General features: G+C 44.4%; 1 protein-coding gene and 1 long non-coding RNA gene across 3 annotated transcripts in view; one reads left to right on the top strand and one right to left on the bottom strand.

Annotated features, from left to right (window-relative positions):
• NOL10 (nucleolar protein 10) overlaps positions 1–25,950 on the top strand; it is a 109,926-nt gene that overhangs the window by 55,418 nt on the left and 28,558 nt on the right. For both annotated transcript variants that reach the window (XM_056564184.1, XM_056564185.1), the window contains exons 14-19: positions 13,384–13,510; positions 16,696–16,775; positions 16,862–16,960; positions 17,561–17,647; positions 19,710–19,877; positions 22,934–23,181. In XM_056564184.1, coding sequence (XP_056420159.1) covers positions 13,384–13,510; positions 16,696–16,775; positions 16,862–16,960; positions 17,561–17,647; positions 19,710–19,877; positions 22,934–23,181 — 809 coding nt within the window. The remainder of the gene's footprint in view (positions 1–13,383; positions 13,511–16,695; positions 16,776–16,861; positions 16,961–17,560; positions 17,648–19,709; positions 19,878–22,933; positions 23,182–25,950) is intronic.
• LOC130361335 (uncharacterized) overlaps positions 18,166–25,950 on the bottom strand; it is a 106,881-nt gene continuing 99,096 nt past the window's right edge. Inside the window, exon 3 of the long non-coding RNA XR_008890966.1 lies at positions 18,166–18,323. This is a non-coding gene — a long non-coding RNA (uncharacterized LOC130361335). The remainder of the gene's footprint in view (positions 18,324–25,950) is intronic.

Genomic DNA, 25,950 nt, shown 5'->3' with positions numbered 1-25,950 from the left:
GGAGATGTGCGGCTGTGTAGTAGTAGTGGTGGTGGTGGTGGTGGTGGTACAGTATGGAAGATTATAGACGGGGCAGGAGATGTGCGGCTGTGTAGTAGTAGTGGTGGTGGTGGTGGTGGTGGTACAGTATGGAAGATTATAGACGGGGCAGGAGATGTGCGGCTGTGTAGTAGTAGTGGTGGTGGTGGTGGTGGTACAGTATGGAAGATTATAGACGGGGCAGGAGATGTGCGGCTGTGTAGTAGTAGTAGTAGTAGTGGTAGTAGTAGTAGTACAGTATGGAAGATTATAGACGGGGCAGGAGATGTGCGGCTGTGTAGTAGTAGTAGTAGTAGTAGTACAGTATGGAAGATTATAGACGGGGCAGGAGATGTGCGGCTGTGTAGTAGTAGTAGTAGTAGTACAGTATGGAAGATTATAGACGGGGCAGGAGATGTGCGGCTGTGTAGTAGTAGTAGTAGTAGTACAGTATGGAAGATTATAGACGGGGCAGGAGATGTGCGGCTGTGTAGTAGTAGTAGTAGTAGTAGTAGTACAGTATGGAAGATTATAGACGGGGCAGGAGATGTGCGGCTGTGTAGTAGTAGTAGTACAGTATGGAAGATTATAGACGGGGCAGGAGATGTGCGGCTGTGTAGTAGTAGTAGTAGTAGTACAGTATGGAAGATTATAGACGGGGCAGGAGATGTGCGGCTGTGTAGTAGTAGTAGTAGTAGTAGTAGTGGTGGTAGTAGTAGTAGTACAGTATGGAAGATTATAGACGGGGCAGGAGATGTGCGGCTGTGTAGTAGTAGTGGTGGTGGTGGTGGTGGTGGTGGTGGTACAGTATGGAAGATTATAGACGGGGCAGGAGATGTGCGGCTGTGTAGTAGTAGTGGTGGTGGTGGTGGTGGTGGTACAGTATGGAAGATTATAGACGGGGCAGGAGATGTGCGGCTGTGTAGTAGTGGTGGTGGTGGTGGTACAGTATGGAAGATTATAGACGGGGCAGGAGATGTGCGGCTGTGTAGTAGTAGTAGTAGTAGTGGTAGTAGTAGTAGTACAGTATGGAAGATTATAGACGGGGCAGGAGATGTGCGGCTGTGTAGTAGTAGTGGTAGTAGTACAGTATGGAAAATTATAGACGGGGCAGGAGATGTGCGGCTGTGTAGTAGTAGTGGTAGTAGTACAGTATGGAAAATTATAGACGGGGCAGGAGATGTGCGGCTGTGTAGTAGTAGTGGTGGTGGTGGTGGTGGTGGTACAGTATGGAAGATTATAGACGGGGCAGGAGATGTGCGGCTGTGTAGTAGTAGTGGTGGTGGTGGTGGTGGTGGTACAGTATGGAAGATTATAGACGGGGCAGGAGATGTGCGGCTGTGTAGTAGTAGTGGTGGTGGTGGTGGTGGTGGTACAGTATGGAAAATTATAGACGGGGCAGGAGATGTGCGGCTGTGTAGTAGTAGTAGTAGTAGTAGTAGTAGTAGTAGTAGTAGTAGTAGTAGTAGTGGTGGTGGTGGTGGTGGTGGTGGTGGTGGTGGTGGTGGTAGTAGTAGTAGTACAGTATGGAAGATTATAGACGGGGCAGGAGATGTGCGGCTGTGTAGTAGTAGTAGTAGTAGTAGTACAGTATGGAAGATTATAGACAGGGCAGGAGATGTGCGGCTGTGTAGTAGTAGTAGTGGTAGTGGTAGTGGTAGTGGTAGTAGTACAGTATGGAAGATTATAGACAGGGCAGGAGATGTGCGGCTGTGTAGTAGTAGTAGTAGTAGTAGTAGTAGTAGTAGTGGTAGTGGTACAGTATGGAAGATTATAGACAGGGCAGGAGATGTGCGGCTGTGTAGTAGTAGTAGTAGTGGTAGTAGTGGTAGTAGTGGTGGTGGTGGTGGTGGTGGTGGTGGTGGTGGTGGTAGAGTATGGAAGATTATAGACAGGGCAGGAGATGTGCGGCTGTGTAGGACAAGGAGTAGCTTCAGAATGGTGGGGGGGGGGGTGATGCAGTTACTGCAATGATGGTATAGGCAGCAGAATGGAACATGATGGGCAATTCAGGAGATATGGGACTGTATAGGGCTGGTAGTAGCACGGTATAATATATTTTATTTATGTAGCACCAGCATATTCCGCAATGCATTTACTGAGCTTGTCTTCAGTCCCTGTCCCCATTGGAGTTCACAATATAAATTCACATATCACTATGTTTTTGGAGTGTGGGAGGAAACCAGAGTTCCCAAAGGAAACCCACACAAATACAGGGAGAACGTGCAAACTCATTTCAGATGTTGTCCTTGGTGGGACCTCAGCACTCCAAGCCAACACCACTGTGTAGGACTAATAGTAGAGGCCACCATTATGAGAGATTTATCCAGTTTCAAATTAGCAAAATTGACCAAATTTAGAACAAATTGAGTAGCTCATCTCTATGTATGACAGTGAAAGGCCTTGGCAGCGCACATCGGCCTCTATTCTGTGTTGACCAAAGCTATCGGTGTCAAGGAAAAACCATACCGGCCACATGATCACATGATTCCCACAAGGGTTGTTTATAGGGGGTGCAGAGGGTACAGGGCCCATAAAGTCTCCCATCCCCATATGTTATCCCTACTGTAAATGAAGCAGTATAATTAGGGCCCCATTACAGATTTTTCAGTGAAAACTTATTTATATATATATTTTTAAATCAACTGGTGCCAGAAAGTTAAACAAATTAGTAAATTACTTCTATTATAAAATCTTAATCCTTCCAGTACTTATTAGCTGCTGAATACTACAGAGGAAATCCTTTTCTTTTTGGAACACAGAGCTCTCTGCTGACTTCATGACCACAGTGCTCTCTGCTGACATCTCTGTCCATTTTAAGAACTGTCCATGGTAGGAGAATTTTTTTTTTAAATCAACCGGTGCCAGAAAGTTAAACAAATTTGTAAATTACTTCTATTAAAAAATATTTCCTTCCAGAACTTATCAGTATACTACAGAGGAAGTTCTTTCCTTTTTACATTTCTTTCCAGTCTGACCACAGTGCTCTCTGCTGACACCTCTGTCCATGTCAGGAACTGTCCAGAGCAGGATAGCTTTGCTATGGGGATTTGCTCCTATTTTGGACAGTTCCTGACATGGACAGAGGTGTCAGCAGAGAGCACTGTGGTCAGACTGGAGAGAAATTTAAAAAGGAAACAACTTCTGCAGCTGATAAGTACTGGAAGGATTAAGATTTTTTTTTAATAGAAGTAATTTACAAATCTGTTTAACTTTCTGGCACCAGTTGATTTAAAAGTACCCCTGTAAAGTGACGCTTCTGCCTTCAGTACTGTTTTGCGCTGTCTGGCAGCTGAAGGTCACACATCTTAGCTCAGATAAGTCCACTTATTTCTGGTCCTAGTCAGAACCCTGTGGGTATGTGGGGAAATAAGTCCTAAAAGCATTAGTTATGGGATGTGGCTCTCTGGGTTGGGGGATGGTCACAGTAGGATATTCCTTTTAATCTTTGCAGAAGTTTTTTATTGACATAATTGTGGCTGTGACATGAAGGGGCCTGCACGGGTGAGACCGCCGCTTGTGCTTAATCTGCTTAACGTCAGCAAAGTGCGTGAGCGGCATCGGGGAAGTTCCTTTGAATTGTCTCAATACCTGGAATTGGGCGATCTTCTTGGAATCCTTAAATCCTGTTGTCTTGTGTTTATGGGCGTCCTCTTATCTGAACAGCAAGGAACTTGGCATAAATATTGTGTGTACATGTCCTTCTGGGATACATAATAACATTTCAGTTTTTATGTTTCACTCATGTACCCGAAGATGGGCGAGCACTGTATTCTATGATCGCTGATTGACCTCTGTTCTTGTGGGGCCCCCACAGCACAATCTTATCTCTCTTGTGGAATGGGGATAACTTAAAGGGGTACTCCCCTTGTAAACATGTTTTTTATTTTTTTAAATCAACTGGTGCCAGAAAGTTAAACAGATTTGGAAATTACTTCTATTAAAAAATCTTAATCCTTCCAGTACTTATCAGCTGCTGTATGCTTCACAGGAAGTTTTTTGCTTTTTGAATTTCTTTTCTGTCTGACCACAGTGCTCTCTGCTGACACCTCTGTCCATTTTAGGATAGGTTTGCTATGGGGATTTGCTTCTACTTTGGACAGTTCCTGAAATGGACAGAGGTGTCAGCAGAGAGCACTGTGGTCAGGCAGAAAGGAAATTCAAAAAGAAAAGAACTTCCTCTGGAACCTACAGCAGCTGATAAGTACTGGAAGGGTTAATAGAAGTAATTTACAAATCTGTTTAACTTTCTGGCACCAGTTGATTTAAAAAAATTTTTTCCAGTTGAGTACCCCTTTAATCTTGGGATAACTCCTCTTTCTCACTCGTATCATTGTGGACACTGAAGACTATGGGTATAGGCTGGTGCCACTTGGTGGCGACACTAAGCAAGAAACTGTTAGCTCCTCCTGCACTGGTCCCTCCTATAGACCAGTGTTTCCGAACCAGGGTGCCTCCAGATGTTGCAAAACTCCAACTCCCAGCATGCCTGGACAGCCTATGGCTGTCCGGGCATGCTGGGAGTTGAAGTTTTGCAACACCTGGAGGCACCCTGGTTGGGAAACACTGATTTAGACACTGAGCTGATCAGTTTTAGCTTCCTGGAGGTAGACCTCTGCAGGTCTGCTACTCTTATATTTTATTAAAGGGGTATTCCAGGAAAAAACTTTATATATATATATATATATATATATATATATATATATATATATAAATAAAATCATCTGGCTCCAGAAAGTTAAACAGATTTGTAAATTATGCATACATCTTATGAAAGGTCACATGACCTGAAACGCGTCATGTTGCTCATCCATGAGGTTTTATCGTTTTTATCTTGAGATGCCAATGTTGAAGTTTTATATGGATTGCGAATAAAGGTGAAGTTTATTACACCGCTGGCTCCTGCACTTTTCTTCCTGATTTGTAAATTACTTCTATTAAAAAATCTTAATCCTTTCAGTACTTATGAGCTGCTGAAGTTGAGTTCTTTTCTGTCTAAGTGCTCTCTGATGACACCTGTCTCGGGAACTGTCCAGTGTAGAAGCAAATCCCCATAGCAAACCTCTTCTACTCTGTGCAGTTCCCGAGACAAGCAGAGATGTCAGCAGAGAGCACTGTTGCCAGACAGAAAACAACTCAACTTCAGCAGCTGATAATTATTGGAAGGATTAAGATTTTTTTAATAGACGTAATTTACAAATCTGTTTACCTTTCTGGAGCCAGTGTGTGTGCGTGTGGAGATAGATAGATATAGATATAGATAGATATATAATATAAAATGTGTGTGTTTTTTCCTGGAATACCCCTTTAAGCCCTATATGGGGATGTCAGGAATATGAAACCCGGGAACAGGCTGTCATGCTTTCATTTCTATAGGTCTTGGGTCTCCTTTCCTGCTCTGCTGCCTTTTCACCGCTATCGCCATTAGCCCTCCAGAGGGTCCTGTCTGTCTTTTGTCGATTATAAATGTTCTCCCCCTGTATAAGTATGACGAGAACAGTTATTAATTCCATTCGGGCACCCTCGTGGTTCTGGTTCTCCATATTCTTACACTTGCTCCCCAATCTTGCCAGTCTTCTTCATGCCCCCCTGTTTTGTACTTGGATGGTGTTCAGGTCTCTTTTGCTCTATAGACCACATGGTTGTTTTCTTCCCAGCAGACTCTGCACTCCGGGAACGTCCTTTTCCTGACTCCGAGCTGCCACCCTCAACTTGGAGACCCCTCTTGCAAGCTTGTCTTTGGGCCTCTGCCCTTCTGTTGGTTTGGATTGTTCCTGCTCGTCTTCCAAACGCCTCGACATCCTTGAATGTTGTCTCCCAGTTATTTTGCTTTATGCAGAAACAATCACTGGTAATGCTATAGTGTTCCCTCCTCCTATTGGATCTAGCCTATACCCACTGTCCTGTCACCTTGTAAATTCAGCGAGAAAAGGATTTTAGTGTTAACACAAAACTCTTATTATCCCCTATCCACAAAATAGGTGGCAAACAGCTGAGCAGTTGGGGTCTGACTACCGGGACAACATATGAACTGGAAAAAACGAATGTAAACAAAGGGGTACTCCGCCCCTAGACATCTTATCTCCTATCCAAAGGATAGGGAATAAGATGTCTGATCACGGGGGTCCCACCACCCTCTCTCCTGCAGCACTCCGCCATCTTGTGCACAGAGAGAGCTTCGCTCCGTGCCTGATGACTGGTGATACAGGGGCTGGGGTGATCGTGATGTCACGGGCCCGCCCCCTCGTGACATCACAGCCCGCCCTCTCATGACGTCACAGCCCACCCCTCAATGAAATTCTGTGGGAGGGGACGTGACGCCCTGTTCCATAGACTTGCATTGAGGGGCGGGCCGTGACATCACGAGGGGGCGGGCCCGTGACATCACGATCACCCCAGCCCCTGTATCACCAGTCATCAGGCACGGAGCGAAGCTCACTCTGTGCACAAGATGGCGGAGTGCTGCAGGAGAGAGGGCGGCGGGACATCCTTTGGATAGGGGATAAGATGTCTAGGGGCGGAGCACCCCTTTAACACTATGGAAATTTATCAAGGCTCTACACCAGTTTTTTGGCAAGTTTTGTGCAAAAATTAGCGTTTTTTTGTTGTTGTTAGGTTTAGGGTAGGGTCACTCATGCCGTATTTGGCTTCATATTTTACGGCAGCTGATTTTGCTACCCAAAATGCTGCGACTTGCAGCAAAATATAGCATGTGTGACCCTACTCTTACACTGCGTTTGCCACCTTTAAAAAGTGGATGGCTCTTGGCTTTCCATGACCCATGAATTTTCCTCTAATCTACATCTAAAATGTTATTGGTAGCAGCAGGGTTCCAGAGGTTGGACCCGCGCTGGGGCTTCATCTCTGCTGTACAGGCTTCTACAATACAGCTCCATTTACTGTAACATAACCATTGCAGCTACCGTGTTTCTCCGAAAATAAGACCGGGTCTTATATTCATTTTAGTCCCAAAAAACACACTAGGGCTGCAGGAGTGTGGAGGATGGGGGGCTGTAGCAGTGTGGAGGATGCCGCACCCCCCCATCTTCCACACTGCTACAGCCCCCCCATCCTCCACACTCCTGCAGCCCCCCATCCTCCACACTCCTACAGTGCCCCCCACCCCTCTGCCATAATAAACTACGGTATCTTACACATTTCATCCCCAGTGGAGACCAGCACTTCCCCACCTTCGTCCGTACCATAGAGTCCGCAACTTGTACTGTACTTGTACTGTATGGGATCTCCTTCTGTTGCCTGTTGCTTAACAGCCGGGGGCAGGGACACGTCCGTGACGTCGGCTGTGCATACGCGCGGACGTTTTAAAGCGACAGCGTCCCTGTCCCGGCTCAATTACGGATGCCCGCGACCAGCTAAAGGAGGTGAGGGGGACTGGGGGGGGGGGGGGGTCTGGTCTGCGGGCATTACTGGCGGCTGCGGTCCAGATCTGAACCGCGGTCCGCCAGTTCATTACCCCTTATTTTCGGGGTAGGGCTTATATTGCAGCCCACCCTTGTAATCCTGCTATGGCTTACTTTCGGGGTAGGGTGTATTTTTGGGGAAACAGGATAACTACACAGACATAGGCCAGAAGTGATGCTTTATAGGCAGGGCTCAAGTCCTGCAGGAACGAGTGGGAAATGAGTTCCTGCACTTTTTCTCAGCAAGAACACCATTCCCATTACCAGTAGTCCTGCAGGCCCAGCCCTTAACTGGAAGTTCCCACACTTTTTGTCCCAGGACTTGACTCCTGAGTACAGGGACCCCATGGTACCAGGCATAATAGGAGAATTAATGGCCATGTTTCTTATATTTCTTATCTTTCCCAATAGGAACTTGGATAACTTTTTTGATCATCTTGTATCCCCTGGATGCAAGGTCCTGCTTTAGAATCAATAAAAGGAGCGGTGGGGCTGACATGGATTAATAGACAAATCTTATGTTGAGTTAAAGGGGTACTCCGATGGAAAACCATTTTTTTTTTATATATATATCAACTGGCTCCAGAAAGTTAAACAGATTTGTAAATTACTTCTATTAAAAAATCTTAATCCTTCCAGTACTTATCAGCAGCTGTATGCTCCACAGGACGTTATTTTCTTTTTGAATTTCCTTTCTGCCCCACCACAGTGCTCTCTGCTGCCACCTCTGTCCATTTTAGGAACTGTCCAGAGCAGGAGAGGTTTGCTATGGGCATTTTCTCCTACTCTGGACAGTTCCTGACACGGACAGAGGTGTCAGCAGAGAGCACTGGTGGTCAGACAGAAAGGAAATTCAAAAAGAAAAGAACTTCCTGTGGAGCATACAGAAGCTTATAAGTACTGGAAGGATTAAGATTTTTTAATAGGAGTAATTTGCAAATCTGTTAAACTTTCTGGCACCAGTTTATTTAAAAAAAAACAAATTTTTCCAGCGGAGTACCCCTTCCAATGCAGCCCTCTGTGTCGCCTCATGTGCGTTTTGTCTTGTTCTATCCAGCTCCGTCCGTGTTTGTTTGTCTCGCCGAGATGTGCACAGATGGGCAGGCGTAGGAGGAAGTAGGTCAATGTGTTAAAAGACTTCACCCGGCTTGTGTCTGATGCAGAGTGGAAAACATGTGCATCCTCCGCCAGCCCAAACATGTTCAAGGAGAGCGAGAGAGAAATGACAAAATCAGGCCCAACGTCAGGAAATCCTAGTGACTTCCTCCAGCGTGTCAGTAGGAACCCGACGTGTGCGCTGTGTTTACTTTACTGCTAGAGCGAGATGATTTATTGTTACCATTTATTATTTTATTTTTTTACCATTTTTTTTTCTTTATGCCAATGCAGAATTTTAGTGGTCCAGTGCAATGTTTTCCAACCAGGGTGCCTCCAGCTGTTGCAAAACTACAACTCCCAGCATGCCCGGACAGCCTTCGGCTGTCCGGGCATGCTGGGAGTTGTAGTTTTGCAACAGCTGGCAGCATCCTGGTTGAGAAAGACTTGGCCCCTTTGTTGTGTTTTCTGGCACAAGCTTCTGCATTACGACCCCGAGGCCTTGATGACTGGGGATTTAGAGGGGGAAAACTTATTTTTTTTAAAAATTAATTTATTTTTTTAAATCAACGGATGCCAGAAAATTAAACAGTAGAGATGAGCGAACTTACAGTAAATTCGATTCGTCACAAACTTCTCGGCTCGGCAGTTGATGACTTTTCCTGCATAAATTAGTTCAGCTTTCAGGTGCTCCGGTGGGCTGGAAAAGGTGGATACAGTCCTAGGAAAGAGACTCCTAGGACTGTATCCACCTTTTCCAGCCCACCGGAGCACCTGAAAGCTGAACTAATTTATGCAGGAAGAGTCATCAACTGCCGAGCCGAGTAGTTTGTGACGAATCGAATTTACTGTAAGTTCGCTCATCTCTACTAAACAGATTTGTCAATTACTTCTATTTAAAAAAAATCTTAATCCTTCCAGTACTTATTAGCGGCTGTATACTACCGAGCAAATTCTTTTCTTTTTGGTTTTCTTTTCGGTCACGACTAGAGATGAGCGAACTTACAGTAAATTCGATTCGTCACGAACTTCTCGGCTCGGCAGTTACTGACTTATCCTGCATAAATTAGTTCAGCTTTCAGGTGCTCCCGTGGGCTGGAAAAGGTGGATACAGTCCTAGGAAAGAGTCTTCTAGGACTGTATCCACCTTTTCCAGCCCACCGGAGCACCTGAAAGCTGAACTCATTTATGCAGGAAAAGTCATCAACTGCCGAGCCGAGAAGTTCGTGACAAATCGAATTTACTGTAAGTTCGCTCCTCTCTAGTCACAACCACAGCGCTTTCTGCTGACACCTCTGTCCAGAGCAGGAGAAAATCCCCATAGCAAACCTCTCCTGCTCTGGACAGTTCCTAAAATGGACAGAGGTGTCAGCAGAGAACACTGTGGTCGTGACAGAAAAGGGAAAAAAAATTCCTCTGTAGTATACAGCTGCTAATAAGTGCCAGGATCCGGACTGGTGTGCAGAGAGGACACTGGTGGTGGATCCTCTGTGTCAGTGGGGTGATGGCGTGGGCCGTACCAGGGGAACGGAATCTAAGGGGTTACTGGTTTTCACCAGAGCCCGCCGCAAAGCAGGATGGACTTGCAGTGGCAGGTAACCCCCAGGTCGTTCCACCCGATAGCGACTCAACCCCACTGACAGCTGAGACAGGCGCGGTACACAGGGACAAGGCAAGAGCAAGGTCGGACGTAGCAGAAGGTCTGGGCAGGCAGCAATGGTTCGTAGTCAGGGGAAATGGCAAGGGTCTGGATACACAGGCTTGGGATACACAAAACACTTTCTCAGGGCACTAGGGCAACAAGATCCGACGAGTACAGGAAGGGGAAGTGGGTTTATATAGGAAATGGAGGTGATTGCACTTGATTGGGCCAGGCACCAATTAGTGGTGCACTGGGCCTTTAAATTTCAGAGAGCCGGCGCGGGCGCGCCCTAGAGAGTGGGGCCGCGCACGCCGGGATGGGACGAAAGGAGGACGGGGCAGGTGAGCAGAACGGGATGCGACCCGTGGGCAGGCACGTCCTGCCGCGCGGATCGCATCCCCGCCGGGGGACTCAGAGCAGCGCGCCCGGTCAGCGAGTCTGACCGGGGTGCTGCTGACAGAAGATGAACGCCGCGAGCGCTCTGAGGAGGAGCAGGGACCCGTAGCGCTCGGCGTAACAATAAGTACTGGAAGGATTACGAATGTTTAATAGAACTAATTTACAAAGCTGTTGAACTTTCTGGCACCAGTTGATTTAAAAAAAAATAAAGATTTCCACCGGAGTACCCCTTTAAGAACTTCTTCTCACATTTCTTCGAACTAAAGATCAGCGAATTTGGAATTTTGCTTTAGGCCTACATAAGAAGAAAAACATCATAAAACTTTAAAATGAGAAGAAGATAAACAGGGCCACATGTACGTAGCAGATGAGTCCCTTCGTCTCTACTGTAGCGCCATAGGCACCCCTTGTGTAACCATATGGTTTGGCACCCCTTGTGTTACCATATGGTGTCTCAGTATGGCGCCGTATTAAGGAGATGTGCTCACCGAGAAGAAGCCGGTTCTCTAGGGGAGAATAGATTATTCACTGCACCCAGTGATTCTGTGCCGCTTTCCTCGGTGCGATATGCCACCCTTAGCACCAGGCACTATGCCATAGATTGAACTAGCTAAACTAGTTGGATCTGATGTCAGATGTTTTCATGGGGCTGCCAGCCATTCTCCGCCCCGCGTTACTACCTTGTCCTGATTTCACTTCATTGCCATCTGCTCGGTTATGGGCCTGCGAGGTATTTATTGCTCACACCTGGCTTCCTCTTTGACAGCCATTAACGTTTTCATGATGTTTCCACCCTGCGGGAGTCTCCGACCAGCCCTATGTGTTCACAGCTTCCACGTCAACCCATAAATACCAATTGGCAATTATTTGTTATCCCGTTGACCCTTCATTGCATGCTGGGAGTGTATGTCGCCTCACTTTGTATTATTATACTATTATTGTAGTGTGTGAATTGGGATTTAGTGTAATACATTTTCGTTTAAGTTCATGTTATTTAGAGCTTAGACTGGAGACTCTATGCTGCCAAAAATAAAAGGTGTCATTTTTTTTATATAGTGCCAAGTGTGCTAATCTCTCTACTACACCCCACAAGTTGTCCTAGGCATGATATTTTAATGAAAAAAACGCCTGTATGGTTTTGTTAACCCTTCAGAGTGGTGACAAGATGATTTTAGGCCTTTCACTGCTGTTTTTGAGTCCCTGAAAGACCCTTTCATGGTGCATATCTATTTCTCACGTTCTTCATTTTAGGGTGCGGGACCAGAGCTGGGCTATTTGCCAATAGTAAACATACATGGACTTCCTTTCACTTACTTTTCTGGCCAGTCACATTACAGCACTTAACTGAACAGGCTGCATTGCGCTAAGGAATTATTTTTAGTACACTGCTGTATCTAGCTTGTGGAGGGAGAGAAAGGGGTTACTGATGTACTGGTGTTGCAAGATGCTATGTGAACAGAAATGCAAGAAGCAGGAACAAAAGAGTTACTTTAAGTACTAAACTGCTGCCATGATAACTACTGATAGGTAAGGGGGTTATATTCAGGAGGCAGCACTGTGTACATACACTAGTAAGAATACAAGGGAAAAATGCCCAGAACTTTGGGGGTGGTGAGTGTCAACCACCTTTTATTACAGTATAGAACTGGTTGTTCCATAAGTAGATATATCAATCAATAGATGAGTCGTCTACTGTAGTGCAGAGGTCTCTAACCTATGACTCTCTGTTATACAGCTCCCAGGTTTCCTGACTAAGGCCCCGTTCACACTACGGAATTTTCGCGGCTGAATTCCGCGAGCGGAGATTCCGCCTGGTGCCCACCGCCGAAGATACTTCGGCGATATGGCCGCGGGGCACTGAGCTGTCACCATTGACGGCTATGGTCCACTCGCGGAATCCGCGCAAAGAATGAACATGTTCTTTCTTTGCGCGGAACACTTTCAGCGGCGGATCCGCAGTGTCAACGGGTCTCGCGGAGACCCATTCACACTAATGTTAAAGTTCACACTGCGGAATTGTGCCCGCCGAATTCCGCCCTGAAATTCCGCGGCAATTCCGTAGTGTGAACGGGGCCTAAGGGTGCATTGGCACCACGTTTTTGCAATACAGTTACGTATATGTGGAACCGTATTGAAAACCGTATGCTTTGACTCTCCATTGAAAACTGTATGCCAAAAGATGAATCCGGTTGCATCCGTTTTGCGTCTTGTACGGTTTTGTCCATTTTTTTTTCCTGTACCCAAAACCATAGCCTATGACAGTTTTTTGTCCGAGTGAAAAAGGTTTTTTTTTAACATGGGAGTTAATAGGAACCGTAGAAAACCGGTCCCATCCGGTTTCTGACTTTGCACAGTTTTGTTTGATTGAAATTCCAAGAAAGAAGTGAAACTTTATTCATAATGTAATTAAAAGATGAAAACGTATACAGTTTTTTCTAAAAAAACGGATGCAACCGGACATCATTTTACCAACCGTATACTGGTTAAAATTTGTACACACGTTTTGATACAGTTTAGTACAGTTTTGAAGAATCCATTTTTCATCAAAAACCCGATGCAGGAACTGTGTTGCAAAAACGTGGTGTGAATGCAGCCTTACTTTACGGGACACTCTGGAAGTTGCAGTCACAATTTTAAAAAAGAGCCAAAAACTGAAGACAATTGACTTTGTTTGTATTTGTGTGTTGCAATGAGTTCTATGATGGCGTTGGATTCTTGTGATGGGACTGTGCGTCCATGTAACAGCTTTTATGATCTGTGTCTGGATACAGGATTGTGCTTGTACTAAGTGCATTTCTGTGTTTTTAGGCACTGGGCCCTGCTCCCAGATGGTGCTCGTTCTTAGACAACCTGACTGAGGAGTTGGAAGAAAACCCTGAAAACACAGTCTATGACGACTACAAGTTTGTCACTAAAAAAGATCTGGATGACCTTGGTGAGTAATGTTTTCTATATTTGAATGCTCATCCTATTGTTTCCCAGAATAACATGATTCCATATGCTTTTCTTATACTGTAACTACAGTTCTCTGCTTTGTTGCTGTTTTCAGTATTATTCATGACTATAATGGTAAGATCACAGAGAGAAAATAAAGAAATACTACACAATAAACATTATATACACTACATATGTCAGTATATAGGCTGTAGCTAATGAGATCCCGGATATTGCCAGGTAAAGGTTGGGTTTTTCTTTTCTTTTATTTTTTTATCAAACATTTATAGCATAAATGTTTGATAGGGGCAGGTCCCAGAGGTAGGACCCACATCTGTCTTGAGATTGAGGGATCCCTATCCACTTTAGCCTGGCTGGGGGACTCCAAAACTGCTAAGGTGACTGTTTTATTCTGGTTGTGTTACTCTTAAAGGGGTACTTCTCCCCTAGACATCTTATCCCTATCCAAAGTATAGTGTGGTAAGCTTGGGGGGTGTAGCATTAACCCATAACTGTCGTGACGCCAGGGTGCGGGTTCCTCTGCATATATATCCTACCACCACCCGTCCCAGGAACGATAGGGAGGAATAAAGGATTGTCCACAACCGGAATTGTAATAAACGGGAAATAACTTTACTGCAGATTTTATGCAGGATGCAATCAGCAAACAGTCTATACAGAGGACCGGACTTTAGGCTCCTCACAGGTTGGTTGGGACCTTGTAGGGAATAAGCTTTGAGGCTTGTTTTATGCTGTTCCACAGAATTTAGGGGTTTGGTTTAGGTTCGGTAGTCACGTAGCATTAGAGTTTGTCGGGTTAAACTGACGGTTTAGCATGCGGCTGAAATTAGCCGGCTTCAGGCCTAATTTGCTTGTAGATTGGCGCAGAACTGTTACTGCTTGCGGAGCGCAGGAACAAGAGAGCAAGAGCGATCACTCGGTAACAGCGCCCTTTTATCTGAAGGGACAGGCTCTAAGCTTATTGGTTCCCCAAACCTGTCAGTCCTAACGCAAAGGATTGGGGTACATCACATGACTAAATCACATGAGCCTCCGCATCACCAGTCATCCGGCACGGAGCGACATTTGCTCCATGCACCGGATGTCTGGGGTCTTGGAGATAAGATGTCTAGGGGTGGAGTACCCCTTTAATGATGTTAAATGATGTCTCTCAATAAAAAAATGTTTGCCATGTCCTAGGGACTCAAACCCCGACCGATCATGAGCTCTTCTCTTCCTGTTCTTCATAGACTCAGGTTATAAATCAGTCCTGGTCATGTGACCGAGTCGGGAGAGATCACTCTGAGCACACACTTCTCCCTGTTAACTTGTTATAAGTCACCTTAATGGAACGTGCACAAACTACGTAGCACCTCGTCATGCTGTTTCCTTAGTTACAGAAATTCCATAAGAGTTGTGTAAACAATGCAGCACTGCTATTAACCTCTACCGTTCCTTCCGGAAAATATGTCAAATAGCTTGTTTTGCTGGTTTTGGCTTTCCAACCACTTACGGCAGCTGCAAGCAGGCTGGTGGGGGGCGGAGGGCCTCTGTTTTATGGCATGTTCTGTGGATATGCCATAAATGTCCAGATAGGAATACCGCTCTTAAAGGGGTACTCCGCCCCTAGACATCTTATCCCCTATTGAAAGGATAGGGGATAAGATGTCTGATCGTGGGGGTCTGGCCGCTGGGGATCTCCCTGCTGCACCCGGTGTTCGTTTAGAGCTTCGGGTGCAGCGCTGAAGGCTTGTGATGTCACGGAAATGCCCCCTCAATGCAAGTTTATGGGAGGGGGCGTGACGGCCGTCATGGGCAAGGCCCATGATGTCACGAGCCTCCAGCGCTGCACCCGAAGCTCTAAACGAACGCCGGGTGTAGCAGGGAGATCCCCTATAGACTTGCATTGAGGGGGCGTTGCCATGATGTCACAAGCGAGGCGTGACCGTGACATCATGAGCCTCCGCCCCGCATCGCCAGTCATCTGGCACGGACCAAAGTTCGCTCTGTGCATCGGATGTCTGGGCTGCCATAGCCGAGATTGCAGGGGTCCTAAGTGCTGGGACCCCCGCGATCAGACATCTTATCCCCTATTCTTTGGATAGGGGATAAGATGTCTAGGGGCGGAGTACCCCTTTAAATCCTCAATCTAAAAGTCTTCCTGATGTGTATTTATCCTTTAGAAATAATTGCCCAATTAACTAGTCGACAGCTAAATGCATTTTAAATAGGTTTTTTCGTTATCAGAAAATAAAAAGAATCCCCTGCTGTTCCAACGTTGATTCTCAGGTGGTCCCCGTCTGTGTTTGTTTACTGTACTGCAGTAATGACCTGAACGTATTACCATGTGACCACCGCAGCCAATCACTGGCCTTAGTAGTTTCTTGGCTGATGCCGTCACGTGCATATCCTTACTGCAGTGCAGTAAGTGACCAGAGGGGAGATCCAAAGTAGGGGGCACATGAATGGCTGGTGATTTAAAGGTGAGTAATGGGTCTTGGTCAGATACAGTGATCCCTCAAGTTACAGTATTAATTGGTTCCAGGGTGACCATTGTTTGTAGAAACCATTGTATGTTGAGACCAGAACTCTATGGAAACCTGGTAATTGGTTCTGAAGCCACAAAAATGTCATCCAAAAATAGGAAAAAGTGAGGATTAAACTTAAGTAGATAATTAATATAGATAAAGCAAATCCTTCCATATAAAAGTAATAAAGATCGACTGGGAGCTGTAATCACTGTCTATGTAGAGGACAGAAGCTTCTTCAGGGTCCTGTACAGTACACAGTGTCCTAAAAAAACATGGAGCCGCCCCCACCTTGTGTCCAAAGGAGCAGCTAACCCTGGTACAGGTAAAGAGTACAGAACATGTAGTACCTCCCTGTACTGTAGGGGGCACTAGCAGACACCAGTCAGTGCATACACTTCAGTAATACAGGGGTTTTACCAGTGAATGCCCATTCTGATTGGTCGGTTCTTCCAGCCATTGACACATTTCACAGATCTGGACTGTCTTAAGTATTGTATGTTGAGTCTGGTTTCAGGTTACAATGGTCCAGAAAAGACCATTGTAGGATGAAAATATTGTAACCTGACTCTATTGTAAATTGAGGGATCACTGTATTTCTTTCCAGACTTGCAAAATCCTATATTGTGTTACATATAATTATTTTCTGTCTTTCCAGGACTGTCCCATCTGGTTGGATCACCCATGCTCCGGGCTTACATGCATGGCTATTTTATTGATATACGGTTGTATCATAAGGTAATTTAATGGTTAATGTTAAACATCTGTGGCTATTGGGAAAAATGTAATGTATTTCAGGATTATAATGTGTTGTATCCTGACAGGTGAAAGCCATGGTCAATCCATTTGCTTATGAAGAATACAGGAGGGAGAAGATAAGGCAGAAGATTGAGGAGACCCGTGCTCAGCGCGTTCAGATCAAGGTAATTTACAGCAAATTGGAAAGCCAGATTTTGCAGCAAGCCATTCCAGCCATTCATTTAAAGGAGTAGTCCAGTGCTGAAAAACTTATCCCATATCCTAAGGATAGGGGATAAGTTCCAGATCGCTGGGGGTCCGACCGCTGGGCTCTCCCTTGATCTCCTGTACGGGGCCCCGACAGCCCGCGGGAAGGGGGAGTGTTTACCACCGCATGAAGCGGCGGCAGACACACCCCCTCAATACAACTCTATGGCAGAGCCGAAACGCTGCCTTCGGCAATCTCCAGCTCTGCCATAGAGATGTATTGAGGGGGGCGTGTCAGCCGCCGCTTCTGGCCAGTGAGCCGGTGCCCCGTACAGGAGATTGCAGGGGGGCCCCAGTGGTTGGACCCCCCGCAATCTAAAACTTATTCCCTGTCCTTAGGATAGGGGATAGGGTTTTCAGCACTGGACTACCCCTTTAAAGCGTTACCTTCACTTAAAAGAAAAAACTTTAGACATGTCGCACTGAAATCCCAAAAGTTTTGATCGGTTTGGGTGTCAGTGCTGGGACCACTGCTCTATTTGCAGATGTTATTCAGCATGAACTTCTCTCTATTGCAGAAATTACCAAAGGTGAATAAGGAGCTCGCTCTCAAACTTCTAGAAGAGGAAGATGGGGAACTTCCCTTACTGAAGAAAAAGCAAAAGGTAAGAGACGACTCAGTCGTGGTTATGTGCACACAACACGAATATACCTTGGATTGTCTTCACTGTCATCAGGATGGTATGCATTGGCATTACTTGCTGTTGTGTGTTTGTTTTTTTTGTTTTTTTATTAAAGGGGTTCTCCGGTGCTTAAACATCTTATCCCCTATCCAAAGGATAGGGGATAAGCTGCCTGATCGCGGGAGTCCCGCCGCTGGGGACCCCCGTGATCATGCACGCGGCACCCCGTTTATAATCAGTCCCCGGAGCGTGTTCGCTTCGGGTCTGATTACGGGCGACTACAGGGCGGGCGGCGTGTGACGTCACGCTCCGCCCCGCAATGCAAGCCTACGGGAGGGGGCGTGATAGCTATAGGATTTTATAGGAAAGTATAACAGACTCATTTAAAAAGGCTTCCAGCTAATGAGCCCAATTTTCCCAGCATTCCCTGCTTCGTCAGTACATGCACAGAGTTTGCGCTGGTAATTTGGCTTCTGGTAGCTTGTGGACTGTGCAGTAATTTGACGTTGTAAACTTTTCTCTTAAATGCGATGCAGCAAAGAGGATCTGTCAGGAGCGCATGTCTTTACTTGTACAGTAGAAACTGACAGACAAATGGTTGTCTGATCCATTGATTATCTCCACCGTAATCCACTGGTATTGCCTGAGAAGGACATATCTGGCAATACAGGAAAAATGTATCATTACATGGCACCATTTAAAAAACTCCAAAAAAAAAAAAAAAAGATAGATATATATACACACACACACATATATATATTTATAATAAGTTTTCTTTTTGCATATATTGTTTAGCCTAGGCTGTTATCAGAGAATACTGTAGAGGTTCTTGTGTATGCCTTGGCTTAGCTCTGGTTTTCAATTCTACATTGAAGTTATTCTGTAACTCTGCCTAGATTTCCCATGAATCCTCTGGATGACTGTGTAGAGATTAGGTGTGGTGTTTGATCAGTGCACCTGGTCATATTATTAAGCTATTTGTGCTAGAGTTCAGCCAGGTGAACTCATAAGTGGTTTGAGATCAGTTCACATTATAAGTGGTTTTATTGCATTTTCTTATGCAATGTGCTTTATTATTATTTTTTTTTACATATATATTGCCATGAGGGGAAGGGATTTGACCTATAGTCACAATTACGGTATTTTATGTAGATTGTGAGCCTTTAGACTGTGTTCACATATTGAATTTTTACTGAATGTTTCATCAATTTTTACTGCATTTTTTTATGACGTTTTTCCATAATTTGCACAATTTTTGTAAAAATCTAAATTTTTGCCACAATTTAGCAAAAAGCAGCAAAAAAAAAAAAAAACTAATAAAAAAAAAAAGGCTCAGGGGTGGTGTACCTCTACTATATATCTATTATTTTCTTATAAATATATAATATATTGATATATTTTACATTTATTTACATATGTTTATATATATATATATATAATAATATATTTATTTTCTTTTTATACAAAATATATATTCTGATCCAATTAAAATATCAGCAGTATACAGAGCTGGGAGAGGAGAGGTATGGGATGTAGTAAGAGTTATCTAATAGGTGCCAATTAGAGATGAGCGAACGTACAGTAAATTTGATTCGTCACAAACTTCTCGGCTCGGCAGTTGATTACTTATCCTGCATAAATTAGTTCAGCTTTTAGGTGCTCTGGTGGGCTGGAAAAGGTGGATATAGTCCTAGGAAAGAGTCTCCTAGGAATGTATCCACCTTTTCCAGCCCACCAGAGCACCTGAAAGCTGAACTAATTTATGCAGGAAAAGTCATCAACTGCCGAGCCGAGAAGTTCGTGACGAATCGAATTTACTGTAAGTTCGCTCATCTCTAGTGCTAATGTCGTCCTGCAGTTCGTCAGGCAACGTAATAAATATTTAGACTAAGTTCACTACAATGTGATTTGCTCTATAACCTTTTACAGCTGCAGTGTTCCAAGTAAAGGGACCTTCTTCTGTCATGTCCCACTATCTGGGGTCTTTACAGAAAAATAAACATTTGCAGCGTCTTATATGTTTCCTATATGCTTTCTTCTACAGAAAATGCCCAATATTCTCTCCGATGACCGATTTAAAGTCATGTTTGAGAATCCCGACTTCCAAGTGGATGAGCGTAGTGAGGAGTTCAGGCTGATCAACCCACTGGTGTCTAAAGTCAGTGAGAAGAGGAAGAAGAAGTTGAAGGCGATGGAAATGCAGCAGGAGAAGGTAAAGAAGAGACCCACCTCTATTCAGCTGGGTTTTTCCGCAGGGTTTTTCCGTTTTTGCACTTTGTTTTTTTTCCTCCTTACCTTTTAAAAATCATAACCCTTTCAATTTTTCACCTGCAATTCCATATTATGGCTTATTTTTGTGCCACCAATTCTACTTTGCAGTGACATTAATCATTTTACCAAAAAATCCATGGCAAAACAGGAAAAAAAATCATTGTGCGACAAAATTGAAGAAAAAATGACATTTTGTAACTTTTGGGGCCTTCTGTTTCTACGCAGTGCATTTTTTTGGGTAATAATGACACCTTATCTTTATTCTGTAGGTCCATACGGTTAAAATGATACCCTACTTATATAGGTTTGATTTTGTCGCACTTCTGGAAAAAATCCTAACTACATGCAGGAAAATTAATATGTTTAAAATGATCTACTGACCCCTATAACTTTTTTATTTTTCTGCGTACGGGCCGGTATGAGGGCTCATTCTTTTGCGTGGTTATCTGAAGTTTTTATCGGTACCATTTGTGTTTTGATCGGACTTTTTGATCTCTTTTTATTCATTTTTCTTGTGCTATAAAAAGTGACCAAAATATGCTATTTTGGCCTTTTTTGTGTGTACGCCATTGACCACGCGGTTTAATTATCTTTTTTTTTTTGCTATGTTATAGCCCCCACTAGGGCCTATAACATGCATTACATTGATCCCTAACACTGATCATCTGCATAGAACTACATGCGGATGATCAGTGTTATCGGGGCTTGACTTCTCCTGCCTGGATCTCAGGCATGGAGAAGTCAATCGCTGATCGGACGTGCCGGATGCAGGTAAGGGACCCTCCTTCTGCGTCCTAGCTGATCGGGACACCGTGGTTTACTGTGGTGTACCTGATAAGCCCGACTGAGCTGCCAGGATGCAATTTTTTTTTTTTTTACTTTTAGACGCGGCGATCAACTTTGATCACCGGGTCTAAAGGGTTAATAGCATGTGGCACAACGATTGGTACCGCATGCTATTAGCCCAGGATCCTGGCTTTCATTAGCCACCAGGACCGACCTGCTATGACGCAGGGCCATGGCATGACCCTGCGTTATAGACCAGGACCAGGCGCAGGGCGTACAGGTACACCCTGTGTCCTTAAGAGGTTAAAGCCATTGGCTGTGTAGGGCTCAGAATGTGGAATATATACCACATAGATTTTAATATGTATATTAGGTGAGAATAGCTGGTGGTTGAACATCTTGTGTGTATGGCCACCTTAAAGGGAACCAATTATCAGATTTTAGCATATATATTGCTTAACAACGTGTTATATATGATAAAATCTTTCTCCCCACCATACCCAGAGGACGTTTTTGCCCCCAGGGATGTTGAAGATATGAAGTTATAAAGTTCCCCAGCCGCCCCTTAAGTAGTCCCCTGGGCAGGGACTTACACTTACCGAGTCCCGTTGCTCCGGCCGTGGTCCCGCCCTCTTGTCTTGATTGACGGCCAACGTTATCGCTCTGATCCTTAAGCAGACGGAGCAGAGCAGTGGCGTGAGCCGTCAATCAAGACGAGGGGGTAGGACCATGGCCGCTGCAACAGGACTCGGTAAGTATAAGTCTCCACCAAGGGGACGACGGGGCAACCAGGGAGGGACTATATAACTTTATATCTTCAACATTCCTGGAGTCGAATATATCCCCTGGTTATGGGGAGGACAAAGATTTTAGCATATATAATGTGTTGTCAAGCACTAAAATCTGCTGGTTGGTTCCCTTTAAAGGCCCAGTACACTTGTCAATGATGCAATTTCTCTTTTTAAGGGTGGCCATGGGCTACATGGCCTCCATCTTGGAATGAAGACTTCACAGGTGTGATGACTTAAAGGGGTTATCCAGGAAAAAACTTTTTATATATATATCAACTGGCTCCAGAAAGTTAAACAGATTTGTAAATTACTTCTATTAAAAAAATCTTAATCCTTACATTATTTATGAGCTGCTGAAGTTGAGTTGTTCTTTTCTGTCTAAGTGCTCTCTGATGACACGTGTCTCGGGAACCGCCCAGTTTAGAAGCAAATCCCCATAGCAAACCTCTTCTACTCTGTGCAGTTCCCGAGACAAGCAGAGAGGTCAGCAGAGAGCACTGTTGCCAGACAGAAAACAACAACTCAACTTCAGCAGCTGAGAATTGTTGAAAGGATTAAGATTTTTTAATAGAAGTCATTTACAAATCTGTTTAACTTTCTGGAGCCAGTTGATATATAAAAAATTTTTTTTTCCCTGGAATACCCCTTTAACTCCCTCTTTGACCTTCCTTAGGTCATCAATATTACATTGGTGCCAATCCGGCTCCAGGAACCATTGACAATCATTTATTTGAAAAAACAAAAACAAAAAAACATGGCGCTCATTGGAACGTTGCAACCTTTTAAATGTTCGCCAGCACTCCTGTTGGCAATGCAAGGTACTGCATTTTTGTTTTGTTCACTTGAATTGGACAAAGCTGCAGTACCTTGCTCCTCCAGGACTAATAGTTGCCAATCTAATATTGATGGCCTGTCCTGAGGATACATAATCAGTTGTATAACCCCTATGGGGACCGATCATAGTGAGGCTCTATAACAGTGTTTCCCAACCAGGGTGCCTCCTGCTGTTGCAAAACTACAACTTCCAGCATGCCCGGACAGCCAAAGGCTGTCCGGGCATGCTGGGAGTTGTAGTTTTGCAACAGCTGGAGGCCCCGTGGTTGGGAAACACTGTCCTATGATATTTGTAAAAACGCTTTCTTACATTCATGGAAATCTGGATTCTTAATTCGCTTCTTGCCCCGAAATATATTTTTAGTTTTCTATTAAATCAATGTTAATTTCCTCCATGGCGGGAAATGGTTTGTATGAAAACATCTTCTTAAGACGTCTTCAGTAAAAAAACACAGGTGTCTCCTCCTTTGTCTTTCGGGGGAAATCGTCCAGATGCATCTGTCCGGCAGGACACCTATTAATAGACAATCGCCTCCGCAACAAGACACTTGTCCGATTGTCACTCGCTGCTAATTTTGTCCCCTAGGAGGAAGAGGAAGAGCCAGAAGGAAAGCCAAGTGATGCAGAGAGCTCCGAGACTTCCGACGATGAAAAGGGATGGGTCGAAGAGGTCAGGAAACAGCGCAAACTCTTACGCCAAGAGGAAAGATCCAAGAGGCAGGAAAGGGAGAAGGAGGATCGGCAGGCATCCCTCAAGCCTCAGTTCTATGAGATAAAAGCCGGGGAGGAGTTCCGAAGCTTCCAGGATGCTGCCAGAAAGCAAAAGATGATGAGGTAGGTGTGACATGGTGACAAGTCTAACTTCCCAAACCATGATGTAAACAATGCTAAGTGGATTACTTGTTCCTGACTTTGTCCAGACGTGCAGTGTAGTTGTCCCACCAACCCCTGTCATGTTCTGGCTGTTCCTTTAATTTACGGTGTCACATCAGGTCTTGGTGATCTTTATAATGTATGACCAGAGCCAACAGTGTTAGGCTGCATTCACACCACATTTTTGCAATACAGTTCCCGTATACCCTTTAAATTTGAAAACCGTACAGAACCGCATTGAAAACCGTGTGCATTGACTCCCCATTGAAAACCGTATGCCAAACAATGCATCCGGTTGCATCCGTTTTGCGTCTTGTATGGTTTTGTCCGTTTTTTTTTCCCGTACCCAAAACCGTAGCCTACCACAGTTTTTGGTCCGGGGGAAAAACTGTATTAAATCGTATACGTTTTTTAAACATGGGAGTCAATGGGAATCGTAGAGATCTGCATGTGCGTGCGATTCCATACGGTTTTCACCATACGGTTTTTGACTTTGCACAGTTTTTTTTCTTGGAATTTCAATCAAACAAGTGAAACTTTATTCATAATGGAGTGAAAAGTTAAAAACGTATGCGTTTTTTTCTTAAACGGATGCAACCGGACTTCATTTTACAAACCGTATACAGATAACAATTTATACACACGTTTTGATACAGTTTAGTCAGGTTTTGAGGAATCCGTTTTTCATCAAAAACCTGATAAGGGAACTGTATTGCAAAAACGTGGTGTGAATGCAGCCTTAGAGAAGTTTGCCTCCATATAAAGACGTTCTGTCAGCTTTCCTGACACATTTATTGCAGTAAATAAACTATTCTGCAGCAGCTTTTCTGAAAGACTTTTTAAATGAAATTATTGACAACTAGGTGTTACCATTCTCTTTTTGCAATTGTTCATTGTAACAATGCTGACGGATCGCTAGACTGCAGAACCAGGCCTCACCTTTTAGTAGTTGGCCTTCCTGGGTCCTAAAAAAAAAAAAAAGTTTCCCCCAGTATTATAATTCCCCCAGTACTTAAGGTTGGGCAAAATGGTGAGACCCATCAGCAGTCATGCAAGAGATTCATAAAAGCTTGTCTCAATGTTGGAAGCAGATGGCAAGATAAAGTACAGCAACAGACACAGTACAGTGGTCCCTCAAGTTACAATATTAATTGGTTCTGGGACGACCATTGTATGTTGAAACCATTGTATGTTGAGACCAGAACTCTATGGAAACCTGGTAATTGGTTCTAAAGGCACCAAAATGTCATCCAAAAATAGGAAAAAGTGAGGATTAAAGAACAATAAGTAGATAACTAATATAGATAAAGCAAATCCTTACATATAAAAGTAAGAAAGATCTGCTGGGAGCTGTAAATCACCGTCTATGTCAGTGTTTCCCAAGCAGGGAGCCTCCAGCTGTTGCAAACCTACAACTCCCAGCATGCCCGGACAGCCTTTGGCTGTCCGGGCATGCTGGGAGTTGTAGTTTTGCAACAGCTGGGGGCACTCTGCTTGGGAAACACTGATCTATGTAGAGGACAGGAGCTTCTTCGGGGTCCTGTACAGTACACACAATGTCCTAAAAAAGTAATGGAGTCGCCCTCACCTGATGTCCAAAGGAGCAGCTAACCTTGGTACAGATAAAGTGTACAGAACATGTAATACCATCCTGTACTGTAGGGGGCGCTACCAGACATCAGTCAGTGCATGCACTTCAGTAATACAGGGGTTTTACCAGTGAATGCCCATTCTGATTGGTTGGTTCTTCCGGCCATTGACATGTTTTACAGATCTGGATTGTCCGTAGCATTGTATGTTGAATCTGGTTTCAACTTACAATGTTCCAGAAAAGACCATTGTATGTTGAAACCAATGTATGTTGAGGCCATTGTAAGTTGAGGGATCACTGTATTGAGCGACATACGCCAACAGATAACCCTAAAGGGGTACTCTGGTTTAAAAAAAATGTATACCCTTATACAACAGTCTCCCCTACACCTGCTCGTCCCTCCTTCTCACCCCCCTCTCAGGAGGCACTTATCCCCTATCCTGTGTAAAGGGGATACATTTTTCAAAACCGCAGTACCCCTTTAACAGAAAAACCAGAAAACTCGCTAAGCGGAATTCTGCATTACTCCGGAGGAACTTTGAAAACCAAAGACATAAGGGTACGATCACACTATGTTCTGGCCCCCATTCATCACATCCGTTGGGATCCTGCTGAAAACAGGATGCCAACATATACTGTTAACAGGAGCAGCAGACCCCATTCACTTCTAAGGCCGAACTGAGTCAGCCGGAATCAAACCTACATAGACAGACTGGATAAGGACAAAGCTATCACATGGCAGCAGAGCGCTAACCAAACAAATATAATTAGCACCTGAGTCTAATAGCTGGACCCTTGAAATAGTCGGTCTTTTCATCTAAAACCAGACACAACAAAAATCTGGCATGGACTGTACTCTGGCAAAAACTAACCTTAAAGGGGTATTCCAGGAAAAATATTTTATATATCAACTGGCTCCAGAAAGTTAAACAGATTTGTAAATTACTTTTATTAAAAAAATCTTAATCCTTCCAATAATTATCAGCTGCTGAAGTTGACTTGTTCTTTTTTTGTCTGGCCATAGTTCTCTCTGCTGACATCTCTTCTTGTCTCGGGAACTGCACAGAGCAGAATAGGTTTGTTATGGGGATTTGCTTCTACTTTGGACAGTTCCCGAGACAGGTGTCATCAGAGAGCAC

The sequence above is a fragment of the Hyla sarda genome, chromosome 3, assembly GCF_029499605.1.
Source record: "Hyla sarda isolate aHylSar1 chromosome 3, aHylSar1.hap1, whole genome shotgun sequence".
NCBI lineage: Eukaryota > Metazoa > Chordata > Amphibia > Anura > Hylidae > Hyla > Hyla sarda.
Note: the sequence above shows the minus strand (reverse complement) of the source record. Positions and strands in the feature narration are given on the sequence as shown.